This window comes from Chanodichthys erythropterus, chromosome 16, assembly GCF_024489055.1.
Source record: "Chanodichthys erythropterus isolate Z2021 chromosome 16, ASM2448905v1, whole genome shotgun sequence".
Lineage (NCBI taxonomy): Eukaryota > Metazoa > Chordata > Actinopteri > Cypriniformes > Xenocyprididae > Chanodichthys > Chanodichthys erythropterus.
In genome coordinates this window covers 14,796,543-14,812,834 of record NC_090236.1, presented here as the reverse complement: position 1 = coordinate 14,812,834, position 16,292 = coordinate 14,796,543, and the positions used below count along the sequence as shown (strand labels likewise).

Here is a 16,292-nt window from a genome sequence, read left to right as displayed (position 1 = left end):
CAGGTGCACCCTTAAATCAAAGGTTCATTGATGGTTCCATGAGGAACCTTTAACATCCATAGAACCACTAAAGGTTCTTGATAAGGTTCTTTAGATTATTAAAATGTTCTTTACACTAAAAAAATGTGTAAAAAAGCCTAAATTAAATCTTCATCATCATCATATAAAGCGATCGAGTTCAGAAAACAACTCAATTCATATGAATTACTTTTACAATCTATGAACTTTTTGAAATGTCAATGTGGTAGTTGCGTACAGAAATTGCACAGATTTAATTAAAAATATCTTTGTGTTCTGAAGATGAACAAAAGTCTTAATGATCCCACAACATTGTGCAGGTTCTGGTTGTGAAACCACTGAGATTTAAATCCCTGAAGAAATGGAAAAAACTTTCAGAGGTGAGAATGTGTTGTTTTGTGTTTTTATATGTATTAACTCAACATTACAGGTTTTTATTACTTTGGAACTTTTTTATGTTTTTACTTTAGTAACTATGTTGTGTTAGCTTTCGTTTTGTTGTATTGTGTTAGTTTAGCAAAATCATCTGCTGAAGTCCGGCTTTGACCATTCCAATATGGCGGACGGTTTATGTATAGAGGCCCATAGAAACAGCCATTAATGATGCATCTATATATACTTGCTATGGTTTCAACCAGCATTGGGTGCTTTGAACCCTGGCTAAGATGCTAAGGGTGTCCTGCAGATGGCGCCGTGATCTCATGCAGCTCTGTCAGAAGCTGGAAGAAAAGTTGCTCTGGCAAAAGATTGTTTTTTCCTGCAGGGCAATGCTCCATGACACACTGCCAGGCCAATAAAGCTGTGGATGGACCTTGAGATCAAGACCCTGTCATGTCCAGCCCAATCTCCAGTCCTGAACCCCACTGTATATGTGCTCAAATTAAATGTAACAAACTTTGATAACTGCCTTAGTATTTTAAGTAACTTAGAAGATAGTGATCAACACTCTTATAGATAAATGTTCATTATTGGCATTGATGGTTCCATAAACAATTTATCAAATGCACAAAACGTTCATTAGATTAAAATGTTGTTCACAATAAGAAAAAAATAAAATAAAAATTATTTTAAGATCACTGAAAGGTTCTATGGGTTCTTCTATGGCATCACTGTGAAAAAACCCACTTTTGAAACCTTTATTTTTAAGAGTGAAAATACATTTTATAAAAATCTCCTGTTAAGTTTATAACATATATAGACCATTATATTAGGATATGAGTTAAACTGGACTCATCTCGAGATCAGCCAAGAATAGAAAATATTCAGTCAGGAATGTCAGAATCAGAATGTGTTAGCGCATAAAACATGTCCATCGATAGCGACTCATGCTGAACAATGTTCACTAACCCGGTGAAGACTGGCATTTATTCTCTTCAGCAGTGTGAAGTATTTCACAAGGTTTAGAAACAAGTATTTTCAGAAAATTAGATATTAAATATGACATATGTCAGTGCATGTGGCACATCTTTGGTTAAGGATGTTTAAATTGAATATGCTCAAGCTCTGTGATTAGCAATAGCTTACATGAGGACGGCAACTTGAAGTTCACTTTGTTAGATCATGCCAAAATGTTACATTGGATGGATCTCCACATCAGAAAATATATTAGAAGACTTATATCTTCTGGCAGGGATTCGTATCTATCAGCCTGAGAGTTTGACTGAGAAAGCCAAGGAAGAGCAGAAGCAGACGAAGTGATGATAGGAAAAAGAGCAGTTTATTGAATAATCTTAGCTGTGTGTTTCAATGCTCACTTCATCTGACCAGTACAACATCCAACAAGTGTTATTATACCAAAGCAAAAACAATGGAAAATTCCTGCTTCACCACATCATTTCCTGTGACGTTAAAAACCTTGAAATGGAGACATTCTTTTATCTCCTGCTCATGAGAACAAACATCCCTTCAAACCACACAGTCGTGAAGATTAAACTATAGCAAGCATTTAATAAGTAAAATAAGTGATATAAAAAATAAAAACAAAATAAATGAATAATAATAATAAAATGATGAATACATGAGTAAATGTAACTACAATTACTAGTGATTATAAAATTAAATCATAAAAACAAGATGTAAATGGTTGCTCTCTTAAAGTAACACACACAGGATGCTATTGAGAATCCTTAGATCGTCAACTTCCATGTTTTTAACTAACTTTCAAAATGTTGCATTAAAATGATTTTGTGTACTTTGATCAAACGGGATGAATTTGTTTTAAGTGACAAACACAAAACATTCAACCACAAAATTAACCAAATCCATTGATAACACTTACTGAAGTTTGTGCTTCTGATTCCTTCAGTTAATGATGTCACTTCCTGGAGGATGATGTCATTAAGGAAGTGCCTTTTGTGCCAGTCAAATTATAATCAATAAACATGATAATAATCACTTGCATATCAAAATATTTATAACACTTTGTTGAACTATTGTATTGTATTGTACTTTTTATCTCAAAATTCTGAATTTTTCCTTAGAATTATCTGAGATAATCTTGCAGTTCAGACTTTATAACTCAAAATTGCTCACAATTGTGAGGAAAAAAAATAGGCTAATCCACAGCTAGCTGTACATTAAATGATTTTAACGCATGACATGGAGGCAAAGAACCGCCCGATGCAAATTCGGACGTACTACATTCGCCAAAGATCTACTATGATTTACTGATATTTCACGAAGTTACAAACAAAAACATGGTGCAAAAGCATCGTCTATATACTTGTTTACATGCGGCGACGTTATGTCATACAAATACTTGGTATAGTTTGGTCTCTAACTGAAACAGATACACTTGTTGTATTCTGTTGTATTCTTTTCAACAATATATGACACCAGTCTGTTATGTAGGCTACTGTGATTTACAATCCGTGTTACAGTCGCTCTCTCTGATGTCACACGGATCGGTCTGCGCAGCGCGAGGCATCTTGAACAAGCCTAGTAGCTACTGGAAGAATCATCGTTTTTGAACAAATCTCCTGAATGAATGAACATTGACAAATACATTTGTTTAAAAACCACTTGTCGCCACCTGGTGGCATAACGATGTAATCGATATAGTCGTTGAAGCGCCACTGTTACTTTCAAAAGGTGATTAAATCTATTTTGATCGCTGCCATAGACATCAGTGTTTATATCCGAACTATAAAGTTTGATCTCAGGATACTGTGGGGTTGGAAAGACTGTAATTGTGAAGCTGACCACTGCTCTCCTTATCAAAGGTTTAATGGACACAGGAGAATCCTCATTTAGGAACGAGATTGCATCGGTGTTTGATTCGAGATTGCGATCTTTTAACGATTAATCGTGCAGCTCTATTTTCCTGCTTAATTAAGTTCAGAATTGATTAATTTCTATTGTAAAAATCATTAGTTCTATTAATTTAGTTCATTTATCTATACAGCAGCTGTGCAGAAATCAGTGGTGTCATCATCCCGCACGAAAAGTCACGGGCAGCGTCAGGTTTCTGTGTGCGCAGCGCGATCTCCGATCTCTGTACGTGAGATGTCACGTGACACTTCAATGAAAACAGCAAATTAATATAAAACAGTGATTAAACTGCCTTTTAGCCAATCAGAATCGAATCATCGAATCATTGCCACATATAATATATTTTCAATTAATCTAATTTTCCAAAATCTGAAGTCAAAATGCATCGCAAACAAGCTTAACTATGTTTAGGGTTTTTTAAAAACGTATTTCATAATCTTGATTTGTGAACTTGGTTGATTAATTGTGGAATCTTGGTTGTCAATCATGACGGATCACTGAATGGAGCACTGTGTCATCGCTGCCAGCTTTACAGATGCAGATTTCACTGCAACTAGAGCGAGCGTCCCAAAAACACTCCCGCTTTCCACAGCTCCAGCACCAAGCAAGCTGGACAAAATCTTGACAGACAATCCGACTTCCACAGCTGGAGCTGCAGGGAACAGAAACGCTAGGAGCGTAGGTGCAAATCCAGCTCCGGCCCCCAGCATAAACATGGACAGCATAATCGCCAATTTCATATTGCGTTTTGAGAGAAGCTCATTGTTCTGCCCTTCTTCACTCAGTCTTCTCTGCTCCTCTTCTTGGATCCAGATGTCCAGATCTTCCTTTTCTTTATATTCTCTTTCCATTCTCTCCGCCTCCTCCTCCATCTCTCTGTTCAGCAGTCTTCTCATGTTCTCCTGCTCTCTATTCCGAGATGCTCTGAACCGTTCCAGTCTCTCTGGGATCGGATGCGCATTCTGCTCTTCTTTCCTTATATCCATCTCTATCTGTTTAATCCTGCCTTGTAAGCGTTTCCTTTTTCTCTCTGTTTCTTGCCTCTCTTCATTCATAGATGCAATAAACGAACACCATCGATCATTAGCCATTTTCCTGACCTCCTGCTTGATTTTCTTCATTCTTTCGGCCATATCAGCTTGCATTTTCGTCTCTATTATCTTCTGGGCTTCCTGCATCACTTCTGTGATTGAACTGGTGAAGTGACGGTTCTCATTTCGAGCGAGCAGCTTGTCAACCCTCCGCAGGAGTCGACTCACCTGATCTCGGTTTGTAGGGTTGGTGTTGTCAAAAGCCACGAAACGCCTCCCAAATCTCTCCACGAGCTTCTGCACTTTCTGATTTTGTCTTGAAATAAACTCTTCAATGGATCCTCCTCCAAGTCTATCCGCGTGGGAGAATATGAGGATGGTGTGATGAGTGACGTCCTCATGAAACATCTCCAGAATCAGGTCTACGGTGCGCTGCTGCTCCTCTGTGTATCGCTCTATCGGTACGACGAGCAGAAAGGCATGAGGACCTGGAGAACTCAAAGCCAGGCAATGAATTACTTCTTGTTTTAATTCTTCTTCTGACAAATTTGTGTCAAAAAACCCAGGTGTGTCCACAAGAACCAGCTCTCGTTCGTCCACCGTCGCACATTCTTTCTTGCACTCTTTTGTGACCGAGCTCATGCTCAATCCATCATCAAAGCGTCTGTCTCCCAGGATGGTGTTTCCTGTTGCGCTTTTCCCTGCTCCTGTTTTCCCCAGCAGAACCAGGCGCAGCTCATTCGGTGCTGGATTTATTGTGTTCTGAGGATTGCTCCCAAACGACCCTTGGGAGGTTCGAGCAATTCTCCGTTTTATGTTTGAGTTTCTGCTGGAACTCTCCCTCCAATCACTGTGTGGCATCTTTGATCCTGAGGAAAAACCAAAGTATCAAGCAAATTGTTGAGAAAACTACCAATAACCCAGCGAATGTTCTCAGAACGTTTTCTCAAAGTTATGAACAAACATTCTTTCAGTAACGTTATACGTTCGTTCAGTGTTATCTGATCTTTGATAATGTTTTCAAAAATTTAGTCCAAAAATTTTATTCACATACTTTTTTCCTGAAACATTTTAATTGGATGTTCGTGTAACAATTTTCTAAAATGTTACTTCACCAGCAAGGACCACACCACAACTATGCAGATAATAGACTTTATTAGAATGAAGACAGTTTTAAAAGGATGGGAAAGGGAAAGGATGTTATGTTCTCCGGTCTGGATGATCGGGAGACTCGGGCTTCGTCTCTGTAGGTAGTAAGCTGGGTTACTTGAAGACACCCAAAGGTTTGAATGAGCTGATGTGGGCTTGAGCTTGACAGAGATCATTAAGATTATTACGGATGTATGAACTCTTATTGTCTCATCCAAGATGCCTATGCTGGCGGCTGTCGTGGCTGCTCCAATCCGGAAGAGATGGATGGAGTAGTGTTCGGGAGATATGCCGAAGGTGCTGAGAATATTTTAAAAGTGTTTGAAAGTGTCTTGTGGCCATTTTCCTATCTTCTGCAAGAAAGAGTAGTTCTTGAGGAGATGGCATATCTGGAAAGAATGTATTCCAAAAGTGGCTCATGAGGACTGAGGAAGGAGTTGGGGTGAAATGATTCTCCAAACTGGTCAGTTTTACTTTTTATGTATATGAGAGAATCTGGAGTATGTGATGTGTGAGAGGCTGGGATGAATGACTGGATTGATAGCGGAAGTTGATGGGGAAAATCCTGAGCAGCACAGGAAGCCAAATAATGTGCTCAAGTAGCCCAAGTGTAATGTGTGGATGCATTGCTCAGAAGGTCAGAAGTTAATAGCAAGAGTTTAATAACTGGTTCTTGTTTACGTAGACCTTTAATGAGCATAGATATATGAGAATGAGAAATGGAGTGGCATTGGTCGCCAATGGCGAGTTTGTTGATAAAGTTGATTCTGGATAAGTAAGTCTGGAGGACTTAGGGTAAGAATGGACCAAATATTCATTAGAGGAACTGGACGTTGGTAGAAGGAATGGTAAGCCTCAAAACAGTTCCAACTGGTCAGGTAAGCAGAGAGGGAACTCTGGGCAAAGGCCATTGAGGATATCTTCTCGTGAAGCATATGAAAGGTCTTCCAACTCTGGATTTAGTTGAAGATGGCAGCTGAAAACGGTGGAACTGGCGTGGGATGGATGTCTGTTTCTAGAGCCAAGATTCTGAACTTCTGAAAAGAAAAACAGCACAAAGAGTCAGCTGTGCTATTGTAGCCTGGAATGTGAGCTGCTCGAATAAGAAACTGGTGTTGAGCAGATATTAGTGTCAGTTTGCGAACTAATTGCATGATTGCTGGGGAACGAGATCTGCCTTTATTTAAGTTTTCGACTAACTGTTGAGTATTGGATGAGTATTGAATGTCTGGCCCATTCGTGCCCCAAAGGATGGTTTCTATGATGACGGGATACATTTCGTAAAGCGCGGATGAGGGAAGGTCTGACTGCTGAACGAGACAGATAAACTCAGGCGGCCATTCGGAAGCGAACCAACGGCCGCTGTAGTAGCCATTGGTGCTGTGTACAGCTGAATGTCTTCTGGCTGTGTGACATAGTCATTATAAGAGGAAGGATGTGCCGCTCCACAAAGACAGAAAACTCTTGTTGGGGCTGAGATGGTTGAAGATGTTGAATACCATTCTTCCCTCTTGGTAGAGGATTGATCGTCCTCTTTTGTTGATGCTTTTGGGACTGTGAGGCATATGACAAGGGAACGATGTCAGGAAGCGCGAGGAGTAAGCAAAACAAACATGCCGGATGCCGAGATAATTTATCCTCCACTGAATTTTAAATCTAAAGTTTGGGAACACTATGGATTTTACAAGAAAGACAGACGACTTGACAAGACACATGCAATTTGTAAAATGTGCCGCGCATCTGTAAAATACACGGGCAGTTCGACTAATCTGATATCTCACTTGAAAAGCCAGTTTGTAAAAAAGTATTGGTTTTACTTGGTTAATAAATCAATCAAACTAATTCAGTGGCACCGCATCCTCTTTCACATCACCACATAAACTTGATCTAATTAGCTAGTGCTGAATTATCGCATCGTATCGTGATATGGGTGTGAATCGTATCGCATTGCATCGCACAATGCCACACATGTATCGTTTATATATCGGATCGGATACCTTGTATCCAGATGCGTATCGGATCGGCATTATAACTTAGATGCCCAACCCTAGATTTTATGTCTGAAGCAGATGTTGATGGAAATTGAGCGGGGTCTCCACTAGGTGGAGGCCGTTGTGGAGTGTAGTGACGTCACGTGTGACGATGGGAATACTGGAAGCATTGAGGGCTCGGAGTGTAAAGTTACTGAAGTGCTAGTGGATGCTGTATAAAGTTGAAATAATCTTGATGAAACAAACAGAGCTGTGAAGGTTGGTTCAGTGTAAACATGCATGACTGGTTGAGGCGTGGCTTTGCTCACGAAATGTAGTTAACTTCTTACATTCCCATAAAGAGATAAAGAGATAAAATGGAATATTCCCTTAATGTAAAATGTGTTTAAACATATAATGAACTGGATGGTTTAAATGTACATTCAGAAATATTTATTTTCATAAATCAATGAGAATGGGAGGGGAAAAAAAAAAAAATAAAAAAAAATTATATATATATATATATATATATATATATATATATAAACATATTTTTGTTAGCTGCCCGTACAAATAATTGTATACAATTTTATTTACAAGTATACTTCAAGTTCATTTTAAGTATACTTAATGTAGTTAATTTGGACTAAACTGGCCCACTTTTAGTGTATAAATGTATACTTTTAAGTATATTTTAAGTAACATTAGTAAACTTTGAGTACACAACTAGCTTACAATTACGTTTTTCGTTTGTACTGCAACTACACTACAAGTGAACTGTTTCATGTCTATCCTTGTTTTGTTCAACTGGTCGAGGTTGAAATGGAATTTGGAAAGTAAAAAGTGATGCAATACTTTTTATAGAGAGAAATAATTACAGTAATCTAATTACACTGTTGATGTAACGATGACTCAGAAGGACTAGGCTTTAGATCCATCTGCAGCTTTATTAATAACACCACAAGCAGGCAAACACGGGCGACACTTAGACAAACACATGGCCAGATAAGAAATCGTAGTCAAACACGGCGCAGGGTCGATGCAGGCAGCAAACAAACAACTGTAAACAAGAAAACAGTCCAAGAGTCTAAACCACAGACTGGTCTAAGGCAGTCCGAACAGGAATAGAAACGATCGAAACAAGACTTCACATTGTTTGCTTGGAGCTTAAGCAGTCACAGTAATCAGTCCGAGCACGGGCTCATGGGAAATGTAGTTTACAACAGGAGAAAGTAATATTCAGGCGAGGGAGCCCTCTGGTGGTGATCGTACTGTTACATTAGTAGTTATAGCCAACACTGTTTTACACTGCAAGTATACTTCTAAGTTTTCTTTAAGTGAACTACAACATACTTATAGTTTTTTATTTTTGCACTTTCAGTATAATTCTTACTCTGAACACAAAAGATATTTTGAAGAATGTCGGTAACCTTGTAACCTCTCTCTCTCTCTCACACACACACACACACACACACACACACACACACACACACACACACACACACACACACACACACACACACACACAGGCTTTTCTGTTATTATTAGTCGAGTATAGTACATAAAAATATGTTTCTGAGAAGTACATGAAAAGACTGAAAGTATGTTTTCTTATTTTTAGTTTAATAGAAGTAAAGGCTAATATCACACTTCAATAAACTTCTTACTTTAAACGTTCAGAGAACATTAAGAAATGACGTTTTCATAACTTAATAGGAAACATTCTTAAAATATAGTTTTGTGAGCTGAAGACACTGATAAATAATTATTTATTTCAATTAATTCCTGTAATCGTGATTTAGTTCACTGTAAAAGATAAATATATTTATAGCATAAAAAACAATAAACAATACCATAAACAATGATCTAAACAAATCCTGAACTACTAATAATATAATAATGCATATATCTTTAATTACCTTCGCTGTACATGTTTTCTGCTGTTTCTCAGTGTGTGAGTGTGTGTGAGTGTGTGTGTGTGTTCAGTGTTCTGGACTGGATCATGATGGGCAGGACTTTTACTCAGAAACGAAACTCACCACGAACTCTCATGTTGACGCATTTTCGTTCCTCCCAACATTATATTTGTGTGACATTTAAAAATAAATGTATTTATATTTATGTATAAACATATTTCATGTAATATATGCAAATAAGACTGTTATACGTGCAAATAACGGTTTAGTTTGCATCCACTAGAGGGACACAGTGATCCTGTTAAAGAGATGCAGTGACGTCACCGATTATTTGCATGATTATTTACATATCGTTTCCTATGCAAAATGTGAAGACATATTCTGTGCTTTTACTTCAGCGTTATAGAGTGTCATTTATGTGAAGCTTTCGCAAAACTCTATTTTTATGGCTGCAATTCATGAAAAAAAGCCTAAAAACTATTAAAACACATAACGCAGAATAAGGAAGTTTACCCTATTGCTAAGAACACTCTTGTGCATTGAATGGCAGAACAAAAGCGATGAGAAATGTGTTGATTTAGTCACTTATGGAGCAGTGTTTCTGATGTCACGGAGAGGCTGATGAAACTGGAAATGTCTGGATGGAAAACAGGCATCACTGACTAAGAAAGATGAAGGAAACTTACAGCAACATGATGTCAAAAATTTCATTTAATTGCATTTAAGCAGGCAATTATAGAGACAATATGTACCAAAAATGTTGAAGTGCAATTTTAAAGTTTTGGTAAATAAAATTCTTACAAAATTTCTGGTGAAAGTGCTGGAGTACATCAATAAAACAGCAATTCAGAAGAAGATCTTAAGACTGACAACTTTTTAGTGCAATTAAAAACAACATTCACCCCCATTTTAACTTCAGAAACCTCAACTTTACATAAATAAGTCACATAAATACAGTTCGGTGTGTGTTAAATACCTCAAAGTGAATTCAGTAACGTTTCTTTAGATGTAAAATATATATTTTTAAAAAGCTCCCAATTTCCTTCTTTACTGGACATATGTCAGTGATTTCTTTTGTATTAATTTCCATTTGTTTAACTTAGTTTTAAATAAATCAGACATTTGGTCACAATAAATACATACTAAAACAGCGACACTATAATCAGTGAAGTAAAATGATCTGGTGATGACAGAAGCAGCGGTGCTTTAGTTCGGATCAGTCGCTGTTCCGGTCTCGGGAAACGTAAACATTGTAAAGCAAAACTAACGAGTGTACGATAAACACGGGCGTCACTAACGGCGTCTAGCGGTGGTCGTGTTTGAGGGGCTTCGCTCACTAACAGGATTTGACTGTTTTGATGCGGGAAACCACGGTGGACACCAGTTTCTCCAGCTGCTTGGCTCTCATTTCAGCCGTCTGCAGAACCTCCTCGTGATTGGCCTTCTTCTCACTGTCGTAATCCAGCACCGACTTATTGGTGATCAGAGAGAGAGCCAACACCCGCATTCCACAGTGACGCGCCACGATCACCTCGTGAACCGTGCTCATCCCTGAAAACACACACACACACACGTTAATGCCACCTACTGGCAGCTTTAGTTTCTTATTTAGTGTATCGCTTCATAAAAAATATATATATATATTGACTTCATAAAAATAAAAAATAAAAATCAATATTTTGGGGAAAGTTTGCCCAAAAGTGAAAATTCAGTTTATTTACATTTCCTCTCTCTCTTTCGTTTCAAACCCGAATGACTGACTTTATTTTGCAGAACATAAAAAGATATTTTGAAGAATGTTGGAAATCAAACTGTTTTGGTCTGTAAATAAATCTAAATATTAATTCAGATGCAGATTCTGTAAAAAAATCCTGGCCGTTGAAGCCTAAAAGTTTGTGTAAAAATGTCTATGTTGAATCAAAATTAAAACTACTTTTTTTGTAATGTCTATTTTATGCTTTTCTTATTTAACACACTTTTGTGGGTAATTTCTCAGCCAAATGTGATGTGATTAGATTAATCATTAATCGCTTGACAGCCTTAATGTATAGATATTATATTACTTATATTTTTACCTATGTATATATACATATATTTATATATATTTTTTTACTTATATTTACCTGAGTAAAAAATGTATAAAATAATAAATCAATATTAGAAAATTACTTAAATTACAGTTAAAGTTATCAGTAAAGTTGATTATAATTAAGAACACTGCATGTTCCAGCAGGAGTTGAAGAATAAGAGGGATTGATCACATCGGTGGAAAACGACGAATGCATTTTGACAAATGATTATAAAGACAAAGAGTCCAAATACACCTACATGTACGTTTCATATCAAATGTAGTAGTTATATTCTGTCTTTCTCTAGAATATCACGCACTGATGAATCATTCAGAACAAGACCAGAAACATGAACGGTCTGTTTTGAATTCTTCCTGATAACTCACCCACGGCATCGGCTCCGAGGAAGCGCAGCATTTTGCACTCAGCGATGGTCTCGAAGGACGGGCCGCCCAGAGCGCTGTAAACGCCCTCCTGCATGAACGAGGAGAATTCCAGCTCCACCGCGACGTCTTGCGCCAGCTGCTGCAGCCCGCGGTCATACGCGTCCGACATACACGGGAACCTCACGCCGTACCTGCGGTTCAGAGACACGGGAGAGAAACGCTCAACCATGTTTTTAAAGTCACCATGAAATCAAAGTGGAGAATTCTTGTTTTTAATGGAATATTGCAGTGTTTATTCTAAATGATTTATCATTATCGTGTTCCTGGTAATCTTGAATCAGAATATCTTCCTCTTGAGGGCGGGGCAACCTGTCACTCACATGAGATCCACCAATAGCAAACCACAACCATCCAATCAATTCCCTACAGACAAAATCAAGCCCCGCCCTACATTTGTTCTTGTTTGAGAAGCGTTTCACTATGAATTATGATTTATGACTGGCCCATCGTGCTATTCTGGCATTATATAGTAAGACTCACTCACACACACACACACACACACACACACACACACACACACACACACACACACACACACTGAACTCAGACCAGCACAATCTCACCTCTCGTCGTTCAGTCCCACTAACGGGTTGTTTCCAGCGAAGCCTGGGATATTGATGTGATCCTTTATGACCATGATGTCGCCCACGTTAAAGTCCTGGTTCAGTCCGCCAGCGGCGTTGGTCAGGAGAACCGTCTCCACGCCCATGAGCTTAAAGACCCGGATGGGCATGGTGGTCTGCCAGAACACAAACCAATCACAATCTTACCATAAATAATACCTAAAAAATCATGATAGTCATATTTCAAAAATCATATTTCATCTCAAAATCAACACAAACATGTACTTCATGAAGAAAGTCTTTTGCATTGACATTATTTTCAAAGAGTTTAATGACTTCTACACAGTCTTGATGTTGTTTTTGTCTCTACTAGAGCAGGTTGATTATTCTCCTCATATTCTCCATTGTTGCAGCTCCTCTCTTCCCAGTCTGTCAGTATCGCTCTGTTTAGTTCCTGTCTCTATGAAGCCCCTCCTTCTGTGCTCTGATTGGACGGCTGGAGAGGTGTGTTGTGATTGGTGTTTGGGAAATGTCCCGCCCCTTACCATAACCGCCAGTTTCAACACATTTCTAACTCAAGCAGGCCCCGCCCCTTTATTCTGAGTATGAATTATTTAAATGAGGAATATTGTGAAGAAACTCAAGATGGAGTTCAGAAACACTGACACTGATAATGAGAATAATAATAATAATCTTTCATGCTCAAACAGCAACATTACACTGAAGACAGATGAAGCTGCAGCTGAACTAGAGGAACAGCTGAGATGATTATGTAACACTGTGGTACAAAGTCTGCATTTTATTAACAAAGACGTTGTAAAGATGCCAGTGATGTTTACATTGAGCAAATACCGGCGGATCAGGAGCAGCGGCTGTCTGTCAGCATTAACAGGAGGATTGATAACAGGGAACGTTCTCAGAGTTATCTGGTCTTCAGTAATGCTCTCAAAACAAAAACACGATCTTAACATTTTTTAAAATGTTACAACTTGTTTCAGAACATTCCGAGAAAATTCAAAAGTAACATTCTCATAATGTTATAATGTTTGCAAACTGATAAAATGGAATGCAATCTTAACGTTCACATTAAACAAGAAAAAACATTTTAAAAACTTCACATTCAGAAATACTGTTCTTAGAGCTGCAGTTTCAGTGAGTTAATCACCTTCTGAATGGGGTATCCTTCATAGAGGTGGAACCTTCCCTGCATGCAAACGCACGGCTTTCCTTTCAGGGTGCCGAACACCAGCTTTCCGGCGTGGCCGTGAACTACAGAACACAAGAGCGTACAACAGTCAGTCGCAGCATCACACGCTTTCACACACACAACTAAACGTGAACCGTCTGAACTCACCAGTGCTCTGAGGGAAGTTTGGGATGTCTCTGTAGTTGATGACTAGCTGGTCTTTCAGCATGTCTGCCAGTCTGCCGAGACCGGAGCCGCACACGATCCCCACCAGAGGGCGCACGGGAACCTGAGCGATCAGCCAATCAGCCGTGGCCTTGCACTCCTCATAACTGTACCTGAAGGAGGGAAAGAACCATGTAACTTTTTTAAAAAATGTGTAAAATAAATGTTCATTAAATTTATTTATTTATTATTTAATTTTTATTATATATATATATATAACAGATATATTAATGTTATTTAAATTATCTCATTTGCTATCACTCGACATTCGACTTTTGAATGTGTAAGATATATATTTTTGACCCCATTAACAAAAGTTATTTTAAATATTTTCAACCTTGCATTCTAGCTTTTATTTTTAAATTGTAAAATAAACGTTTATTCAATTTATTTATTTTTTAATTTATTATTAAATAATATTATTTAATTTTATGTTATCTAATTTACTATCATTAGATTTACTTGCAATGTGTAATAGGAAATGTAATTTTTTAGCTCAAGCTTCACTAAATTGTGTTTTACTAAAATAGCAATGTTTTCAAATCTACCCACGGATTCCTTACAAGGACTGAATGTTTAGGACTGAAATAATAACAGAGTCTGAATGAAGGAGGGATTGTGTGAGTCAGTCGGTCTGAGGTTTTTATAACAGATCCTAATCTGAATCTGAGTTAATGTGATGAAATGAAAAAGAACTCAACATAATGATTAGACTGATTAATGATTATTTTAATAAACTCGGCTGACTAAAAATACACAGAGGAAACTCCCCTGATCAGTCAAATCTGTCCCCGGATCAGTCAGATCTGTCCTGACTCAGTCTGATGTGAGTCACTTTCCAGATCACTGAATTTAATGTAATTTCTGAGTCTGATTGAACACTAATAACCGCGTGGAGTTAATGAAGTGTATATGATGTAAAGCAGTTATGTACTGGCAAACAAAGCTGATCATTTATTTGAGAATGCACATCTTCATCATCATCATCGTCATCAGGGTCTGATCGAGTGATACGTGATGAAGGGCACGTCACAGCGCGCGCACCGGGTTTCCTCAGCATCACATATCAAACACGTGCTTGCGCATCTCGACAGGAATTATATCTTATATTTACTTTACTTTTCATCATTCGTGATCTTATATAATGTATTATATCTAATTAAACGATCTTTGATGGTGTTTGTACAGTCTGTTTAAACATCCTCGTGAGTGTGTGTGTGTGTGTGTGTGTGTGTCAAACCTGCTTAACAGGTTTCAGCACAACATGATTTTTTAAATTCCTTCTTAAACTCACAGAAATAAAGTTATTATAACAATAATATGACGTTGAGTACATGTATGATGCAAGAGCTGAGTGATGATGTCAGAGACGTGCGCGTGCCAGACATACGCAGCTAAATTGATTCACATCAGTGTTTAAGTTATCAAACATCAGATCATAAACCTCCAAATGCAATTTTATTATATGTAAGGGTTCAGAACTCACCCTGTAGTTGAATCCGGAAACATTTCGATGAGTTTCAGGTTCAGGTTCAGTCTCTGGTGAATGTTCCCTTTTGTGTCGGTGGTGTTCCGTTAAACTCTTTTATCTGGCTCTGAGTGTGTGTGTGAATGAGAATGACCTTATAAAATGCGTTTCCTCCTCCATCAGTTTTTCTATTCATGCGGCGAGCGCGCTCATTGGCTGCGCGCGCGGGTGTGAACTCGAGGGAGGAGGATGCGCGCATTTCCTGAAGCGCAACGCCTTGTGACGTCATTCACCGCGCCTCTACCAGGAAAAAAAAGTAATAATAAAAAAAGTGATTTTTACCAGGAAAAAAACGTGACAAGAAGAAAAGTGATTTTCAGAATTAATTTATTTCTATTTTTGACCAGATTTCACATTCATAAATGCAAGTTTACTAATAAAAAACTGAAGTTGACTGAAGGAAGGCTTTAGTAGACAGTAATTATTTTATTATTATCATAATAATCTTTATTTTCTATAGCGCCTTTACATGTTACATCATTACGAGAACAAGTAAAACAAAATACACCATATAATATTATAGAAAAGAGATGTATTCAAAACAATTAAAAATAAAATAATATAGAATTAGTACAAATATTCAAGTAAAAGCTACCCTAAAAAATAAGTTTTAAGGGGAGATTTTTCAAAATCACAATAGGTAATGAGTTCCATAGTTTTGGGGCTAGTGAAGAGAAAGCCTGATCTCCGATCAGTCTGGTAGAGCAGTTAAAGACCAGGTTCAGTTTAGGGAGTTAAAATATAGAGATCCCAAAGCATGCAAGGACTAAGCATCAGAAATGTAAAATCGACCCTAGATCTAACAGGGAGCCAGTGCACAGACTATAGGAGTGATATGATCTCTAATCCGAGTTCAACCTGCAATTTGTTCAGGGAAGCTTTTGAAGCCCCGGCCAACTAAACACTGCCAAAGTCAATACG

At 37.9% G+C, this 16,292-nt stretch overlaps 2 protein-coding genes across 2 annotated transcripts; both read right to left on the bottom strand.

Annotated features, from left to right (window-relative positions):
* Positions 1-1,195: 1,195 nt before the first annotated feature.
* On the bottom strand, positions 1,196-9,748 carry LOC137002472 (GTPase IMAP family member 4-like). The gene is made up of 2 exons (XM_067362152.1): positions 9,358-9,748; positions 1,196-5,188 (listed from the first exon to the last, which is right to left on the bottom strand). Exons 1-2 carry the CDS (start codon positions 9,368-9,370, stop codon positions 3,783-3,785), a joined length of 1,419 nt encoding a protein of 472 aa, XP_067218253.1. The 5' UTR covers positions 9,371-9,748; the 3' UTR covers positions 1,196-3,782.
* A 299-nt stretch (positions 9,749-10,047) lies between these two features.
* On the bottom strand, positions 10,048-15,484 carry pnp5b (purine nucleoside phosphorylase 5b). The gene is made up of 6 exons (XM_067362153.1): positions 15,330-15,484; positions 13,787-13,956; positions 13,598-13,701; positions 12,433-12,608; positions 11,810-12,000; positions 10,048-10,905 (listed from the first exon to the last, which is right to left on the bottom strand). Exons 1-6 carry the CDS (start codon positions 15,350-15,352, stop codon positions 10,691-10,693), a joined length of 879 nt encoding a protein of 292 aa, XP_067218254.1. The 5' UTR covers positions 15,353-15,484; the 3' UTR covers positions 10,048-10,690.
* Positions 15,485-16,292: the final 808 nt, after the last annotated feature.